Source organism: Ochotona curzoniae, unplaced genomic scaffold, assembly GCF_017591425.1.
Source record: "Ochotona curzoniae isolate NIBS_2020 unplaced genomic scaffold, NIBS_Ocur_1.0 scaffold_2453, whole genome shotgun sequence".
Lineage (NCBI taxonomy): Eukaryota > Metazoa > Chordata > Mammalia > Lagomorpha > Ochotonidae > Ochotona > Ochotona curzoniae.
The window spans coordinates 32374514-32389868 of NW_024467094.1; the positions used below are offsets into that span (position 1 = coordinate 32374514).

A 15355-nucleotide genomic window follows, 5' to 3' on the forward strand; every position below is an offset into this window, starting at 1 on the left:
CTGGGGAGTGAACCAGTGAATGCAAGATCTTGTCTCTCCTTCTCTCTGTGTTTATCTGCCTTTCCAATAATAATGTTTTAAAAAATCTTTAAAAAAGTGGAACGACTTGGACTCAAACCGATGCTCATATGGGATGCTATAGCAGGTAGCTTTACCCACTCTGCCACAGTGCCAGCCCCCTCACCTTCTGATGAGTCTCAAATTTAGACTGATGTTCCTGCTGAGTAAGGCCCCATGACACCCATGAAAAGAGAAGTGTTTTATCATTGTCATTATGCAGCAGGCCACAGGGAGGGTGGGAAGAGGACAGGATGCGGTAGGGGTGGGGAGGCTGTGTTCTTGATCTTGATGTGGGCGAATGTCTGTGTGAGACCTCACAGAACCACACACTATCAATACATGAGTTTATTTCATCAGAGTTCCTGAAACCTTCCATGCATTTCTGCTCCATTTTCTCATCTATCGGACGCTGGTGAGGGGCTTCCAACAGTGGTCTAGCTCACAATGGGGGAAACAGAGGTTGACCTGTGGGCTCCATCCCTCCATCCAGTGTGCCTCACTCTGTGTGTGTGTGTGGCTGGCTGAGCTGGAGCTCTCCAGGTGCTTCCTCATTTGGGGAATCTTCCCCCATCAGGGCACCAGGTGATGCTCTGGTCAGTGTAGGAGGGGACAGGATCCAGGGTTTGGAGTGGTGGAGGCGGAGGTGGTGACTGCTGCTGCAGGCTCTCCTGCCCACTGCAGGCTGATCTGGGTACTACAGCACCAAGGCGGTCAGTCCAGCAGGAGATCCTCCAAACTCAGGCCACAATGCTGTACTAAGTCAAAGTCTGGCACCGGGAAGGGAACGCGGGACCATTTCTTAGCCTGGATCCGCCCTCGGGGGGTCTCGAGCAGCATGCTCCGGACTTTGAGCACCGGCAGGTTCAGGGACTTGTAGATTATCTGCAGGCCCCAGCGCTGTGGGCCAGGGAAGGAGAGACACAGTAGCTCAGGGTGCTTGCCTCTGCCTTCAGGAACAACTTCCGTACACCCCGCAGGCCTGCCTCTCTCAGACTGAGGGCTCTAGCTTGGGACTCAGACCCAGCACTTACCTCCCCACAGTTCCTGCAGCTAATGACACCCCCAGGCTTCCAGTCCCGGAACTCTCTGTCCATGGCCACGGGGTCCCGGGAGACAGTGTAATAGATCCTGGGGAGGAGTGAGATGGCCACAGCCCTCAGGGACTCCTGGCTGTGGCTGCACCTGAGCTTCCCCCTGCGAGGGCCTTCCCAACTTCCCAGGGCCAGGAAAGGGAAACCTGCAGGACACCCTGCCTGATTCCACCATCCTTTGGCCAGGTTCAGGAGGAATCCAACAACCTCCTAAGGGACTGCCTGCCTCAGTCTTCACGCCTGATCCCAAGCCATGCTCTGCTACCTGCTCGAGCATGGGGAAGCTGCCAGTCTCTTGTTTGAAAAACTACAGAGATTCCTCATTCCCTCATTCCCTCGTGGGTAAAGGCTGACCCCTTGGGCTTATCTCTGTGTCCCGGGTCTTTGGTCACCTTCACATCCATCCATCTTATCTCATGCACATCCAACTTGTCCTCCAAGGCCTAGGTGGAAGGTTGTGTTCACAAATGAGAGCACTTCCGTGAGCACCTGGCACATAGCAGGTGCCTACTCAACACCTGAGAATGGTGCCAGGGATGGCGGAACTGACCCTCCAGGAGTCAGAGGCTGGGGGATGGCTCGGGGACAGCCTCTCTTGATATCGTCTGAGGAGCCAGGACCACACATCGGCCACTTGGAACCCTGAATTCCAGCTCTTAAGTCACAAGACACGTGGCTTCTCTGAGCCTCTCTGACCAAGGAGATGTGAATAAAACTTGCCTACCTAGGGTAGAAATGCCAGCTCTGTGCTGGATAAAATGCCCCCTAGGAACTATCTGGATGAGAGAGGAAGTTCTTTGCCCCTAGCCCCATGCCCATGCTCCTGCCAGGACTCACGAGAAGTTGGGGTTCACGTTGACGTGGTGGGCACCCTCCACCTTCCGCAGGTCACTCCCGTGGCCCACAGTCTCCGTGCAGTTGATGCACCGTAGCTGCACCTGCTCCGCAGCAAACTGGTTCCGTGCTTGCTTCTTCTGGTCAGCCCGGGCTGCCCGGTGAATTAGGGATGCGAGCTGCAGATCTTGGATCTGGGGGGTCAGGAAGAGGCATGGATTTGGCACTCATCACAGAGCAGCTCCAGTGACGGTGCTGGGGCCACAGGGGTAGACGGCACCACCCCGCACAAGGCCCAGCTGCAGGGACTCAAGGCCTAGCAGGAACCAGCCTGTCCTCCCTGACAGATGCATGCCTGCCTCTCCTTCTCACCCTCTCTCCCTCCACCTCTCACCGCCTCCACCAAGGTAACCCATGAGGAAGGAGGCATGGAGTGGCATGTGTGCGTGATTATGCATGTGCATGTGTGAGCCCCACCACATAGAGCTCCATGGCCTGCCCATCCCTGCAGGACTGACCTTGGCCTCATACACTGCTGGGTCCATCTTCTGCACAGCAGCCACTGCCTGCTCCATCAGTGCCTCCAACATCTCGTTGGTCAGCTCCCTCCGTAGCTCCCGGCTGTCCTTGGTCGCCACAAACGAGTACACACTCTGACCCGCACGGGCCCGGCCCCTGGCCTGGGGAGGGACGAGAAGCAGGGCCTGAGAAGGGCTGGAGTCCCAGCCTGGAGCCTCCAAGGGGCTGGGGCAGAGGGGCGGGTGCGTACCTGTACCATGGAGATCTCATTGGTCAGCAGCCCATAGCGCACCACCATGCTGCACTGCAGGATGTCCAGCCCCTCCTCGGCCACGCTTGTGGCCACCAGCAGGTTCAGCATGCCAGCCCGGAACCTCCGGATCACATCTTCCTGGTCCCTCTGGGTCAGGGCAGAGCGGGCAGAAACAGGTGGTCGGGATCAGGCCCCCGCTTGGCCTCTCTGTTCCACCAGCCTGTGCCCAGGATCTTGTCCCCAGACCCCTTTCTCTGCCAGAAATTCCCAGGCTCTTTGCTGCTCCTGAACGGGACTAAAGACCACCCTCTCCTCCCCACAGTCCCCTCCTGCCTCTGGGAGTTCTTAGGTCTACTCCTCTGCCCAGCAAGGGGGACATCAGCATGGCTCTCTCCCTGGGGCTCCCCGGCCCCATGCCTCTGCACCCCGGGGAACTCCCCCAGCCCCCACCTGGGTCATATGTGAGCTCTGACTGCCGCTGCCCGCCCCGATCAGCTGCTGGGCCCTGATGTCAACCATCTGCAGGTCAGGCTGCTGCTGGAGCCAGAGCAGCAGGGAGCGGGCACTCTGGCGGGTACGGGTGAAGATGATGCCCCGGGGGTTCTTAGGGCCTCTGAATTGCTCCTGCAGGATGCTTTTTAGCTTCTCCAGCTTGGGGTTCTCAGGGCCTTGTGTCGCCAGGCAGTCCAGCTCGTCCTTATATTCTGCCATGAAGAGCCACACGAGATACAGGTTTCAGGTCAAGGGCTGGGTTGGGCAGGGGCACTTTGTAGGGACAGGGTGGCAGAAGTGCAGAGAGGCCCAGGGTAGGATGCTTGCTCCCACTTCATTCCCAGGTGCAGCTAAGGGCACCTGTGCACTCACTCCCAAGCCACTGCACCTCCTATGCTCTTCACCCTAGCTCTCAGGGCAACCCTGAAGCTGTTCATGTGGAACTCAGCACCCAGGACAGACTGGGCCTCCACCCTACCTGATCTGGGCTTCCAGCACCCAACTCCACCCCTTCATCCTCCCTCTCTATCCAGAGGGACCACCCACCCCAGGCTTGAAGGACCCTACCATCTAGATAGCTTCTCAAAGGCCCAGCACTGTGGCATAGCTGGTAAAGCCACCACCTGTCTTGCTGACATCCCCTATGGGCATGGATTCGTGTGCCAGCTGCTCCACCTCCCATCCAGGTCTTTGCTAATGGCCTGGGGAAGCAGTGGAGGACAGTTTGGACCCCTACACCCATGTGGGTGAAATATTTCCTGGCCATAACCTTGCATTCTGATTGAAAAATTCAGGTTCCTGGATGCTTGCTGGCACCTTCCCAGCAGGCAGTACACCTGTGCCCTGGCCAGCCTCTGACACCACCGGGGCTAGCCCTGAACCCCACACCTGCACTTACCATTGAACAGTGCCAGCAGCCAGCGCTCGGCGTGCAGGATCTGAGCCTTAGTGGCACGCTCCCTGTTGTAGAAATCTCGCAGGGTTTCCAGGGCATCCACGGCGCGCACCGTGTCGTGGATGAGCAATGCATCGTTGTAGCGCCTCAGGTGAAGTGCATATACCCGCTTCTCCTGCTGCCCAGCCGCAGCCGCTGCAGGCCACCAGCAAGGGGTCAGAGTGGGCCCAGGCTCCACCCCATGGGCTAGGACCCACCCAGCAACCTGGCCCTTTGCAGGAGAAGTATGCCTCACCAGTCTGACTCAGCTCCACCACCTGCTGCTCGTAGGTCTGTGTGCCAAAGTCCCGGCTCAGCTCGGGCATATCCATCTGGTCATGCACTTGGTCCATGAGCTTCTTCAGCAAGTCCCCAAATGGGTCCTAAGTAAGAGAATGATGTGGTGTGAGGAATCCCAGAAGCAACAGACACCCATGTAGCCTTTAGCAGAAAGCTTTGATAGAGTTAGTGAGAGGCAGACACACACAAAATTCCCACCCACTGGCTCACTCCCCACATGGCTGAGGCAGGGCCAAGCCAGGAATTTCTTCCTGGTCTCCACAGGTGTGCAGAGGCCCAAGCTCTAGGGCCATTCTCTGCTGCTTCTCCAGGTGCATTAGCAGGAAGTTGGATGTGAAGCAGAGCAGCCAATGTTTGAAACATGGCTCTCTGTTTTATCTGAGAGTTCCAGAGGCCAGCAGGAGAGTGAAGGAGGCGCCCATTCTGTCTCAGTCGCTGTGCACCCTGGCCCCCTGACCCCGCCTTGTCATAACCATCAGACAGTGGCCTCAGCATCCCAGGTGCAGAGCTTGCCAGTGTGGGACAGAGGCCAGGCTCCTGCAAGGGGACATCGAAACCACAGACCATGGATGTGGGCTGGCTGCATCCCACACTTCACCGAAGGGAGACAGGAGACTCTAAAACCCCACCAGAGGCTGTAAGGGTAGACTCAAGAGCCAAATCTCAGTGTGTGAACCTCGCAGTGGACTGCTCAGTCAACCCATGTCCTGCCCCGCATGCACCTGGCTGCGACGGTGGCAGAGGTCATATCGTTTGCAGGGCTGCTGGATGTGCTGCTGCAGCTGGGACTGGTAGCGCTCTGGTGACATGATGCGCCAGGTGTCCAAGTTGGCACAGAGCTGGGGACGAGACAGAGGCTTCAGTGGTGGGGGAAGGGAGGCGGGTGGCAGCTGGGGACAGGCAGCTCAAGGTTTCTGGAGGGAAGGGATTCACTTTGGTGACAGATGGTTCCCTCTGCTGCTCCCTGCCCTGGTGAGGTCCTGGGCACTGGAAGCATGGGGCACCTGTGTGGCTGTGAGAGAGGCAGAAGATAACCCAGAAGGAGATATTTGGTGAAGCAATTCTGGAGACTCAAGTTGGATAATGGACACATTGCCGTGAGGGGTGATTGTGGGGGACAGCAAAGAGGTAACATTCAGGCTGAGGAATGCCAACAGAGCCTTACAGCACAAGCCAGACGAAGGCAGGGCTAGATTGTGCGTGGGACTTCATTAAGCAGAGACAGCAGAAGTTGATGGAAAGTGCAAGAAGCCATTGGAGGCTAGACCTTGTTTGAAAAAGGGGCCTGGATTCTGCCAGAAGGGCCAGAAGAGCAGGGCTGGTAGGTGGTGACAGAGGGGAAGGAAGCAAGGCAGGCAGGGCCATGGGCCTGAACTGACCTTTAGGATGTGGTCAATGGCTCCTTGGAGCTTGGAGGCCCCACCAGTGCCAGGGGAGGCTGTGAGTCCCAGCACCTGTGGCAGAGGTTGCACCTTCTGCAGCTTAAGCTCCAGGTAGCGACTCAGGATGACGTTATAGATGGTGTCCTTGTGAGTGTGGTGACACTCGTCCACCACGAGCAGTGTGAAGGCTGGGGGCACATGGGGAGGGCTGTGAATGATGCTTCACCAGCCCTACTCCCAGCCTCCCTCGCCCCCACAGCTTCCTCCCTTCACAGGACTAGCAGCTAGGTTCCAGGAAGGTGCCAGGTGTAGGGGGAGGCTTCAGTACCATCTTACCCATCAGTGGAATGAGCCTTGGCTGGCAGAGGGAGGCACTGCTGCCAGGTCTGTTCCTACCAGAGGGGGAGCCTGGCTGGGCGAGTGGCACTCCCGCCCAGCTCCAACTCCCTGGAGCTGAGGTGCACACCTGCCCCACCCCACCCCTCACCTGTGAGTTCCACATGCTCCTCCTCCTCCTTGCTTGCCAACGCCAGCTGCAGCAACTCAGCTGTGCAGATGATGAGGTCGTGGCACCGGGCCAGGTGCCCGAAGCCGGCCCGTGGTCCCATGTCCCCCCTCAGGGTGGTCATGGCCCAGCGTCCATCTAGCATGCGGCTGAACTCCTCGCTGTGCTGGGTCACCAGGTGCACCTGTAGGTGGAGAATGAGACCAGGAGTGGCTGTGGGATGAAACAGGGGCAAGGCCGACATGGCAGAGATGTGACCCGGTGCCAGATGGTGGTCAGGGTGCCAGGCAGCTGGAGAACATGGGGGCAACAGAGAGCCTGCTGATGGGGCAGTGAACACTCACCCTGTTGACCAGGACCACCACCTTGGCTCCAGTCACCGTCTCCAGGTGCCTCTTGGCCACATAGGCAGCCGCCCGGGTCTTTCCGGTGCCCGTGGGAAGCCACACAATGATATTCTTGCCTTCCAAGGCAGGCATGATCACTTCCCATTGATAAGGACGGAGCTCCATTCTGCACCAGCAGGGAACAAGGACCCGTAGCCCTACCAGCTCTCCCTGTTGAAGGCTTGGCTAGCCCCGTCCTGAGGTGCAGGTCTCCACTCGTGCTCCCCCTGGGGAGGTGGTGCTGAGCACCCCGGGAATCCACTTGCAGCCTGCCCCAGCCGGAGCTCACCCAGTTCTCTGGCTGGCAAGCAGAGGGCGGTCCCAACTCTAAAGCTGGGAGAGCAGAAATGGAAACTGAAAGTGGGAGGAGGAGCCAGCTCAGCTGACAGCTAACCTCAGGGATTTCCCAGCCCTGTCCTCTGCCCTAGGACAGGTCCTCCACCCTCTGCTCACAGGTCCTCCACCCTCTGCTCACCTGGCACTTGGCTGTAGCTGGGGCCAGCCAGATGACAGCCAGTGAGGGTTAAGGCAGTGGTTCTGAAGGCTGAGCTGGGGGTGGGGGGTGGGGGGTATGCAGCAAGCCTGAGGCTCAGCAGGTTCCAGCCTAGGGTGGCGAGCTGAGCTGCTGCTGGGAATTCCTGGGTCCCACATCAGGGCCAAGGCTTCCTATCGGGGGTCCTCCCGTCCCGCGGAAGAAATCACCCGACACTTGAGAGAGTCTCCAAGGCGCTTTATCCTGAACTTCCGTTGTGACCGTTATGACCATTACGCTCCAGCCCCTCCCCTGCCAAGCCCCCCCAGATAAGTTATCTGCCAAACCTGACCAATCAACTTAAAGAAAACCAAGGCACACCAATCAGGGCAAAGAGCCAATCACAGGGCAGGAAATGGTCAGTGCCCCCAACAGCGTCCAACTCAGCTTCCTGTTAGTGTGTCCCAGGAGCAGCAGAGGATGGCTCCTGCCAAATTCCTGGCTCAGCCCTGGTTCTCGTCGGCATTTGGGGAGCAAACCAGTAGACAAGAGGTCCCTCTTTGTCATTGCCTTTCAAGTACATACATACAACTTCCAGAAAAAAATATAGGTTCTGGTGTTTAAGAGGGTGTTGGAGGGGACCAAGGCTTTGGGAATATACCAAAGAGGCAATCACACAGAGACAAGAAAAAGAAAAAGAACAAAAACAACTTTATTGTTCCCTCCAAGGGATTAATATCAGGAAATAATGGTCCCCATACTCCACTTTCTGGGGGAACACAAACTGACAGAACAGGGCAAGGCAAGGCCAGGCCCCTCAGGCCCCTCCAAATGAGCCTGCTGCTCATCTCAGGGAGGACTAGGCCCAGGACTCCTGCCCCTGTCGCTCCGTGGGGCACAGGGCAGGCCAGGCAGCTCCTCCTCGGGTCACCTGCACCCCGCCCCCATGCCCCAGTCGGTGTCCTCTCCGCGAGGTCAGGCGCAGTGGTCACGGGCACCTGGACGCTCGAGGCCCCAGCAAGGCAGCAGGACCCAGGCTGGGCAGCAGGGGTGAGAATCGATGGAATCCGAGCTGGAGCTGCCGGGGCTGGGGAGGCGGCCCCAGGCCGGGGCTACTTGTCGATGAGGCCTCCCTCCTTGAGCTTGAAGTAGAAGAACTTCTCCAGCGCGCTGGCACAGCGGCAGTACTCGCTGTCCGGGGGGTTGTACTCCCGACAGTTGGCGATGACCCGCTGCAAGTCAGCCACAAACAGCTTCCGGGTCACGTAGTAGCGGCTGCGCAGCCGCTCTGTCATGGTCTTCAGGTCTAGGGTCAGGAGACAGTCTCACCTTGCAGCTGCGCAGATGTCTGCTGGGGGTGGGGGCGGGGTGGGGGTGGGGAGGGGATGGGAGGGCAGCTCCTCACCAATGGGGAAGCGGATGACCTCGTAGTAGTCCGGGGCCTCCGACTTCTTCACGGGCTCCATGAAGGGCCAGGCACTGGGGTGGGACTGGAGGGAGAGCTGAGCTGGGGACAGGCACCTCCCGGACCCTGCCCAGCCCACGACTGCCCCTAATCCCGACAGCATGGGAATTCCCCAGAAGAGGGGGGGGCCTGGTTTCCCACCTTGATCTGGGCCAGCAGGTTCTTGAGGGTTGTGTAGAGCTGATCTGGGTCCTTCAGCTCCTTCCTGGGATGACATGCCAAAGCCTGGGGCTTCAGCCCTGGGTCGGCCCCGACCCCCACCCTGCCCCCGGAGGAACACTCACCCCTTCTCCTTCCCCAGTGGCTTCCAGCCAGTCTCTCCTGCAAGAAGCGCAGAGGGGGAAGGACCCCTTAGGATGCGGGGCCACACAGCAGGTGCCCATCCACACCGCAGGCAGGTTGCCCTCCCACCCGCCAGGAGTTCTGCTCACGGATGCCAGGTACGCTCTCCACCGGGATCTGTCGAACGCCCTCCTTGAAGCAGCTGAGCCCAGGGTACACCTTGCGGATCTGGGCCTGCTTGCGCTCAATCAGCTTCTTGATGATCTGAGGGGAGGCAGGGTCTGAGGCGCTGCTTGTGGCCACTGCCTGGCCTGGGCTGGCTGGCAGGGTGCGAGAGCCTGGCCTCTGTGGGCCCTCACCCAGCACCAGCCCTGCTAACCACCCCGCACTCCAAGGAGACAGGCATGGACCCAGATGCCGGCCATGTTACACGTGCTTTGGCACACGTGGGGCTCCCTGCCCCCATCACCTCTTTCTGCTTCTTGATGATGTGCGACAGCTCCGTGTAGGGGATCCGGGGGTTCAGCTCGCACTCCATCAGCGTGGCGCCCTCGTAGTCCTTGATGTAGCCCAGATAGCGGCTCTTGGGCACCTTGATGTCCTTGGAGAAGCCCTGGGGCGGCAGGATGGGCTGCTGCGGCTCAGGAATACCCCAGGAATACCTGTGCCAGCCAGGGCCCTGCTCCCACACTTCCTTCCTGCCTACCACCCCGCACCCACTCACCTGTGAGCCTCCCAACTGTCCTGGCCGGCCCCGTCCTTCCCTGGGGCAGTGGCCGGAGGAAGAGAGGCGGCCAGCAGAGGGGACACCAAGGGGCACCTCCTGCAACCACTACAGGGCAGGGCCAAGCAGGGGACCGGGCAGGTGTGGGGCGAGGCCCACCTGCTTTTTGAAGTAGCCGATGGCGTACTCATCAGCGTAGGTGAGGAAGTACAGGATGTTGTGTTTGATGTGATACTCCTTCAGGTGGTTCATGAGATGCGTCCCATAGCCCTGTAGGGAGAAGGAGGTGGGAGGGCTGAGGTGAGGCGGGCCAGGAGCAGGGGGAGGAGGTGGAGTCTGTGGCAGGCACAGGGCCTGCTCGTCAGGCTCCCCTCCAGTGAGCCCAGGAGGCAGGGGGCATGTCTCCTTCAGGCCACAGAAGCGAAGGTGGAAGGCAGCTACCCCGGGAGCTGTGTGCCCAGCCAGGACCCCGTTCCTCTCAGTCTGCCAGTTGCTGATGCCCACACCTCAGAGCTGGGAGTGAGGGGGAGTTACAGGAGGCTCGGCCATGGTGCTGGTGCTGCCACACTGAGCCAGGGACATACCCAGCAGAGCTGCCTGGCACTGGGGCTCAGCAGGGTCATCTGCCACTGGAGGTCCACAGCCCCTGTTGCAGCAATGGGATCCCATCCACTTCCACTCCAGCTCCCTGCTTCACCCTGCAGGCACCAGGCACTGGCCAAGCACCTGGTCCCTGGCTTCGGTCTAGCCCAGCTGTGTGGACATTTGGGGAGTGAGCCAGTGGATGGGGGAACTCTCTCCTCTCTCTCAAATAAGTAGAAATAAACTAAAAACCAAAAACTGAAAAGTAGAACAAGGGATCCAGGGAGTGTACCCACTAGGTCAATTAGAGGGGAGAGCCAGCCCAGGGCGGCTGTGTCACGCACAGTGGCACCACAAGACAGTGCAGTCCTCCCGAGCTGCAGAGCACGCCACTGCCAATGGGGCTTCCCTTTTTTATTTTTAAAGATTTATTTATCTTTACTGGAAAGTCAGATTTACAGAGAGTAGACAGAAAGATATGTCCAATGATTCATTCCCCAAATGGCTGCAACAGCTAGAGCTGAGCCAATCCAAAGCCAGGAGCCAGGGGTCTCTACTGGGTCTCCCATGAGGGTGCAGGGTCCCAAAGCTTTGGGCCGTCCTCTACTGCTTTCCCAGGCCACAAGCAGGGAGCTAGATGGGAAGTGGGTCCGCCAGTATTAGAACTGGCGCCCATATGGGATCCCGGCACATTCAAGGCGAGGACTTTAGCTGCTAGGACATCGCGCAGGGTCCCAAAAATACTTTTAAAAATAAAAGTTTTCATCCACTGGATCTTTCCGAAAATTACCTTTAACAGCCCAAACCGGTCAAGGCCAAAGGTAAGAGCCTGAAACAGCCTGATATCCCAGGTGGGGAGCCAGCCCTGCTGGGCTCAGGGTGTGCCTCCCGGAGGCAGGAAGCAGGAGCCCCGGGGGGCCTGGGTCTCTAACCTGCCGGGCCAACCCCGCCCCCACAGGTGTTTCTCAATCCCGTTGTCAGCGCATGAGCGCCCCCTTGTGGCGATTTTTGGAACTGGCCCCTATAGGCAAGCCTTTAGAGTCCACCTACCACCTGGTCTGCAGCCGCCAGCGGTGGGCTGGGGCTAGGGCTGGGGTCAGGGGCACGGAGCTCACCTTGACCTGCTCATTGGAGGTGACGGCACAGAAGACAATCTCCGTGAAGCCCTGGGTGGGGAACATGCGGAAGCAGATGCCACCAATGACCCGCCCATCCTTGATCAAGGCCAGGGTCTTGTGCTTCCTGGGAGAAAGAGAGCCTGGTCACCGCCTGGGGTAGGGTGGGGCGTGGATCCAGCCCCCAAGGGCTCCCTGGCTCCACCACTTTGCCAGGTCGGGGGACGCACGGGTCAAAGACCAGGCGGGCAATGTACTCCTTGGGCATGCGTGGCAGCTGGTGGGAGAAGACGTTCTGCAGGCCCACCAGCCACAGCAGCACCCGCCGGTTGGCTTTGGGTGTCAGCGAGTTGCCGATGACATGGAACTCAATGATCCCGCGGCGTTCCTCCAGGCGGGCCGTCTCATCCCGGGCAGCGTTGGCCGACAGTAGGCTCGTCTGGGAACACACGGGGGTGGTGAGCTAGGGTCTCCGGCTGCCCTCCCTCACTTGCTGGTGGGCAGATGGGCTGGTTGCCCACCTCGGGCCCCAGCATGGCAGCAGGGTCAGTGATGGTCAGCATGACCTCGTTGACCAGTTCCATGGGGATGTCGCCCATCACGCGGAGCCGCTTGGCGTCCTCCAGGGTCAGGTTCTCTGGGAGTTTCCTCTTCTCCCCTGCTGGTTAGGTTGGCAAGGTTGCCCAGGGACAAGCTGGCACAAGGATGCACAGAGGCAGCAGAGGTCAGGGGTGAGGCACGCACCTGGCATTGGCTCGGCTCCTGCAGAATCCAAACTCAGGGAACTGTTGCTGCCCCCACCCGTGGCAGGGCTGAAGATGGGGGCGCTGGGCACTGCGGTGGCACTGACTGTGGCTGAGTGAGAAACCAGGGCCGGGTTCGGGGAGGGAAGGCCAGGTGTTGGTAGGTCCCTCAAGGCAACCCAGGACTCCCACCCTGCTGAGCCCCATCTTCTGTGTTCTCCCATGCCTGCCAGCCCCAGGCTCAGCACAGCCAGAGAAGGCTGCTGTTCTACCTACCGGGCCGGGGCACCAGCTGTGTGCCCTCTGAGGGTGGCATGGTGAAGCCTGACTCCCAGATGGGAGAGTTTGCCCCGTATATCTCTTCTTCCAGCATGGACAGGAATCTGCAGGGAGGGTGTGATGGTCCATGACTCCACCTGCCCCGCCCCCCAGGCCAGGGGAGCCTGAGCCAGGCCCCTGGGAGTGTGGGGGGAGGCCGGAGGCATGCCGTGGTCACAGACCCCCCTCTGGCTTCTGGGAGGCTCTCATGGACACATGGAGACCACCAGTTTTGCCAGTGTGGGCACCACAGGGAGCCAGGGCCTGAGCGGACAGTCAGCCCAGGGCCCCTTGCTCCCTGCAGCAGCAAAGTGTGCTGGGGACCTACCCCGCCCTCCACCTCTGGATCCCACCTGGCGGAGAGGAGTGGGGGCACCCGGGGCTCTGTGCAGAGGTGATGAGCCGGTGTGTGTGTGTGTGTGTGTGTGTGTGTAGAGGACTGGAACAGGGGTAGAGATGTGTCACCTCGGGTGTCAGCTCTGGTTCCTTGGAGTGCTGTGCTGGGAAGGAACTTCTCTGGGGTTGGGTCCAGGCCCCCCGGAGGAAACAATTAGCATCGTGTACCAGGGTGCGGAAGGGGCAGCATTAGCCGAGGCCATGTACCTGCCATCCCCAGACTAGGCAAATACTAGCAAGCTGCTTCTGGACCATGGGCGAGTCTGCCAGGTAGATGCCCATATCCCAGAAGGCCCCTGGAGGGAGAAGAGGGACCGATCCAGGAAGGTTTCCTGGAAGAAAGGGGACAACAGCGAGGACAATGAACCTGGAATGCGGTCCCCAGGGGCAGGAAGGAGCCTTACTTGGGGAAGTGTGTGAGGATGAGGGTCCTTTTCTCTGGCACCAGCTTGTCCTTCTCCACCCGGAACTTCTCCAGCAGCTGCCGCCGGGTCACCGTGAAAATGGAACGGAGCAGGCTCCGCCCAAAGACGTGTGTGGTCTCGTAGCGAGGGAGGCTGTCGCAGCTCTGGGGCACGTGGCAGTAACACAGCCATCTGGGGTTCAGGGGACGACGGTGGGAACCACTGAATCCTCATGGGGTTTCCAAACTCGACCCCCCCACACCTTCACCCCCACTAGGCCTACCTGGTGTAGTTGACCTTGTATGTCGCCACATCCTCTGACTGGGACCTTTGCCGGAACTGAGCGGGCGTCTCCAGCTTCCAGTAGTTAAGGCAAAGCAGGAACATCTTGGAGAGTTCGAACATGGTCTGCCGCTCCCGGGGCGCCAGGTGACTAAACTTGTACTGCACGAAGTTCAGCACCCCCTGGGAAGGGGCAGGTGGGGGCGAGCCGGCAGTGAGGGGTATGCAGTCAGCTTTTTCAGCTGGGAGACCACGGGGTGCCCCTCTCTCTGTGCAGCGCCCCCTGCCCTGTCCCACCCACTACTCTCAGCCAGAGTAGGAGGGAGGACACAGCACCGTCCCTTCCCTGCAGTGACCCCCAGTTCTGCTCTGCTCACCATCCTCCCCCCATCACACACCTGCTCAATATTAGGCTTCTCAAACGGGGGGCTGCCCAGGGACCCCTCCACCACGGGCCGGGTCATCTGCAGGATACACTTGCGCAGTAGCTGGCGGAAGAAAGCGGGGGAAGAACTTCAGGACTCAGCGCAGGGACCCTCCCCACTACACCTCAGCCGCTCATCCCCGCTGGCCGGCGCGGACCCTCACCTTGAAGAGGTAGAAATAGACCTGCTTGGTGTCCGTGTCTTCCTCCTTGTGAACGGACATGAACAGGTTCTCCACGTCCACCACCATGCCCAGCAGCCGGTTCACCTCATCTTCGGACACGTTCTCCAGGTGCGACACGTGGTCGGCTGCAGGGGGGCAGCCAGCAGGGTTGGGAAGAAGGGACAGGGGAAATTGACACGACTTCCTTTCCTCATCAGGGTGCACCTGACCCCCTACCGCATGCCTCCCTAGGAGTTGCCCTGATTTCCCAGAGCTGACTTCCTGGGGCAACCTGCCTTACCCAAGGGGTGCTCACAGCTGCGGCACAGTTCGCCCAGGTTAGCTGCCGGCTGCTGGAGGTCCATGCGGGGAGCAGTGGGGGGCTTGGGGTTTTTCCAGCCATTACATTTGCAGGTTTCATTGGCCTGGAGGCAAGAGACCAAGTCAACCGGCGCTGCACCCCAGGGACAGGAGTTGCTCAGCCTCCAATGTATCGCTCCCCCACTCCCACCCAAGCCCAGGGATGCCCCCGGGCCCCGCCCCTTTCACCGTAGGCCCCGCCCCCACCTTGCAAGCAGAGAAGACCCCTAGCTTCTCAAGCTTCTTGGCGCGCGGGAGTCCCCGGACCTGCGCCTTCCTCTGGCTGGCACGCTGCTGCTGGCTCAGGCCAGGTCGCGCCGGATCCCCCCCACTCCCGGTTCCCCCACTTCCTACTCCGGGCCCTCCAGTCCCTGTGCTCCCGGCCGGCGCTGCAACTGGGGCAGCGGCTGGTGCCGGCGTGGGAGCCGGGGTCGGGGCTGAAGCGGGGCTGGGCGCAGGAGTCGGAGCTGGAGTAGGGGCTGCGGACTGAAGGGGCCGGGGCTGCGCGGTCGGAACCGGGGCCGGGGCCTGGGAGGGTTCCGCCATGGCCTTCCCCGCAGCGGAGCGGCGCCGCGCTCCCAGCCCTAGGGCCGCATGGGCAACCGGCGCGCAGTGCGCAGACGCCGCCTGCCGATGCACGATGGGAGTTGTAGTCGTCCTCCGCCGCGCCCCAAGACTGCGGCTTCCAGACTTTTCCGTCCTGTGTCTTGCTGCTGGACAGCTGAGGGCGCAGGGGGATGCTAGACCGCGCTTCGTCCCTTCCAATTTCTCTGGAAAGCATCCGAGAACGTTAACGGTTGTTGCGTTCTTGGGGACGAGGAGCATCCTAGGAAATAGGCGCCCGTTTGGGGGGGGCTGTGCGCAGCCC

The 15355-nt window shown here is 60.2% G+C and overlaps 2 protein-coding genes across 3 annotated transcripts; both read right to left on the minus strand.

The window, feature by feature from the left end:
• Nucleotides 1-392: 392 nt before the first annotated feature.
• DHX58 (DExH-box helicase 58) lies at nucleotides 393-7078 on the minus strand. Its single transcript, XM_041001355.1, has 12 exons — nucleotides 6715-7078; nucleotides 6353-6554; nucleotides 5863-6053; nucleotides 5206-5322; nucleotides 4440-4566; nucleotides 4148-4339; nucleotides 3208-3461; nucleotides 2755-2904; nucleotides 2504-2665; nucleotides 1989-2179; nucleotides 1092-1188; nucleotides 393-957 (listed from the first exon to the last, which is right to left on the minus strand). The coding sequence occupies exons 1-12, from the start codon at nucleotides 6880-6882 to the stop codon at nucleotides 772-774; spliced, it is 2037 nt and encodes a 678-aa protein (XP_040857289.1). The 5' UTR covers nucleotides 6883-7078; the 3' UTR covers nucleotides 393-771.
• An 866-nt stretch (nucleotides 7079-7944) lies between these two features.
• Nucleotides 7945-15094, minus strand: KAT2A (lysine acetyltransferase 2A). Of its 2 annotated transcripts, none has more exons than XM_041001200.1 (18): nucleotides 14695-15094; nucleotides 14429-14552; nucleotides 14128-14273; nucleotides 13938-14027; nucleotides 13541-13722; nucleotides 13258-13449; nucleotides 12416-12522; nucleotides 12141-12251; nucleotides 11918-12054; nucleotides 11627-11835; nucleotides 11397-11523; nucleotides 9859-9969; nucleotides 9445-9588; nucleotides 9125-9239; nucleotides 8978-9014; nucleotides 8835-8898; nucleotides 8634-8718; nucleotides 7945-8534 (listed from the first exon to the last, which is right to left on the minus strand). In XM_041001200.1, exons 1-18 carry the CDS (start codon nucleotides 15031-15033, stop codon nucleotides 8341-8343), a joined length of 2514 nt encoding a protein of 837 aa, XP_040857134.1. In that variant the 5' UTR covers nucleotides 15034-15094; the 3' UTR covers nucleotides 7945-8340. The 2 variants fall into 2 exon arrangements, with proteins under 2 accessions (XP_040857134.1, XP_040857133.1); XM_041001199.1 differs by having other exon boundaries at nucleotides 11918-12057; nucleotides 14695-15033.
• Nucleotides 15095-15355: the final 261 nt, after the last annotated feature.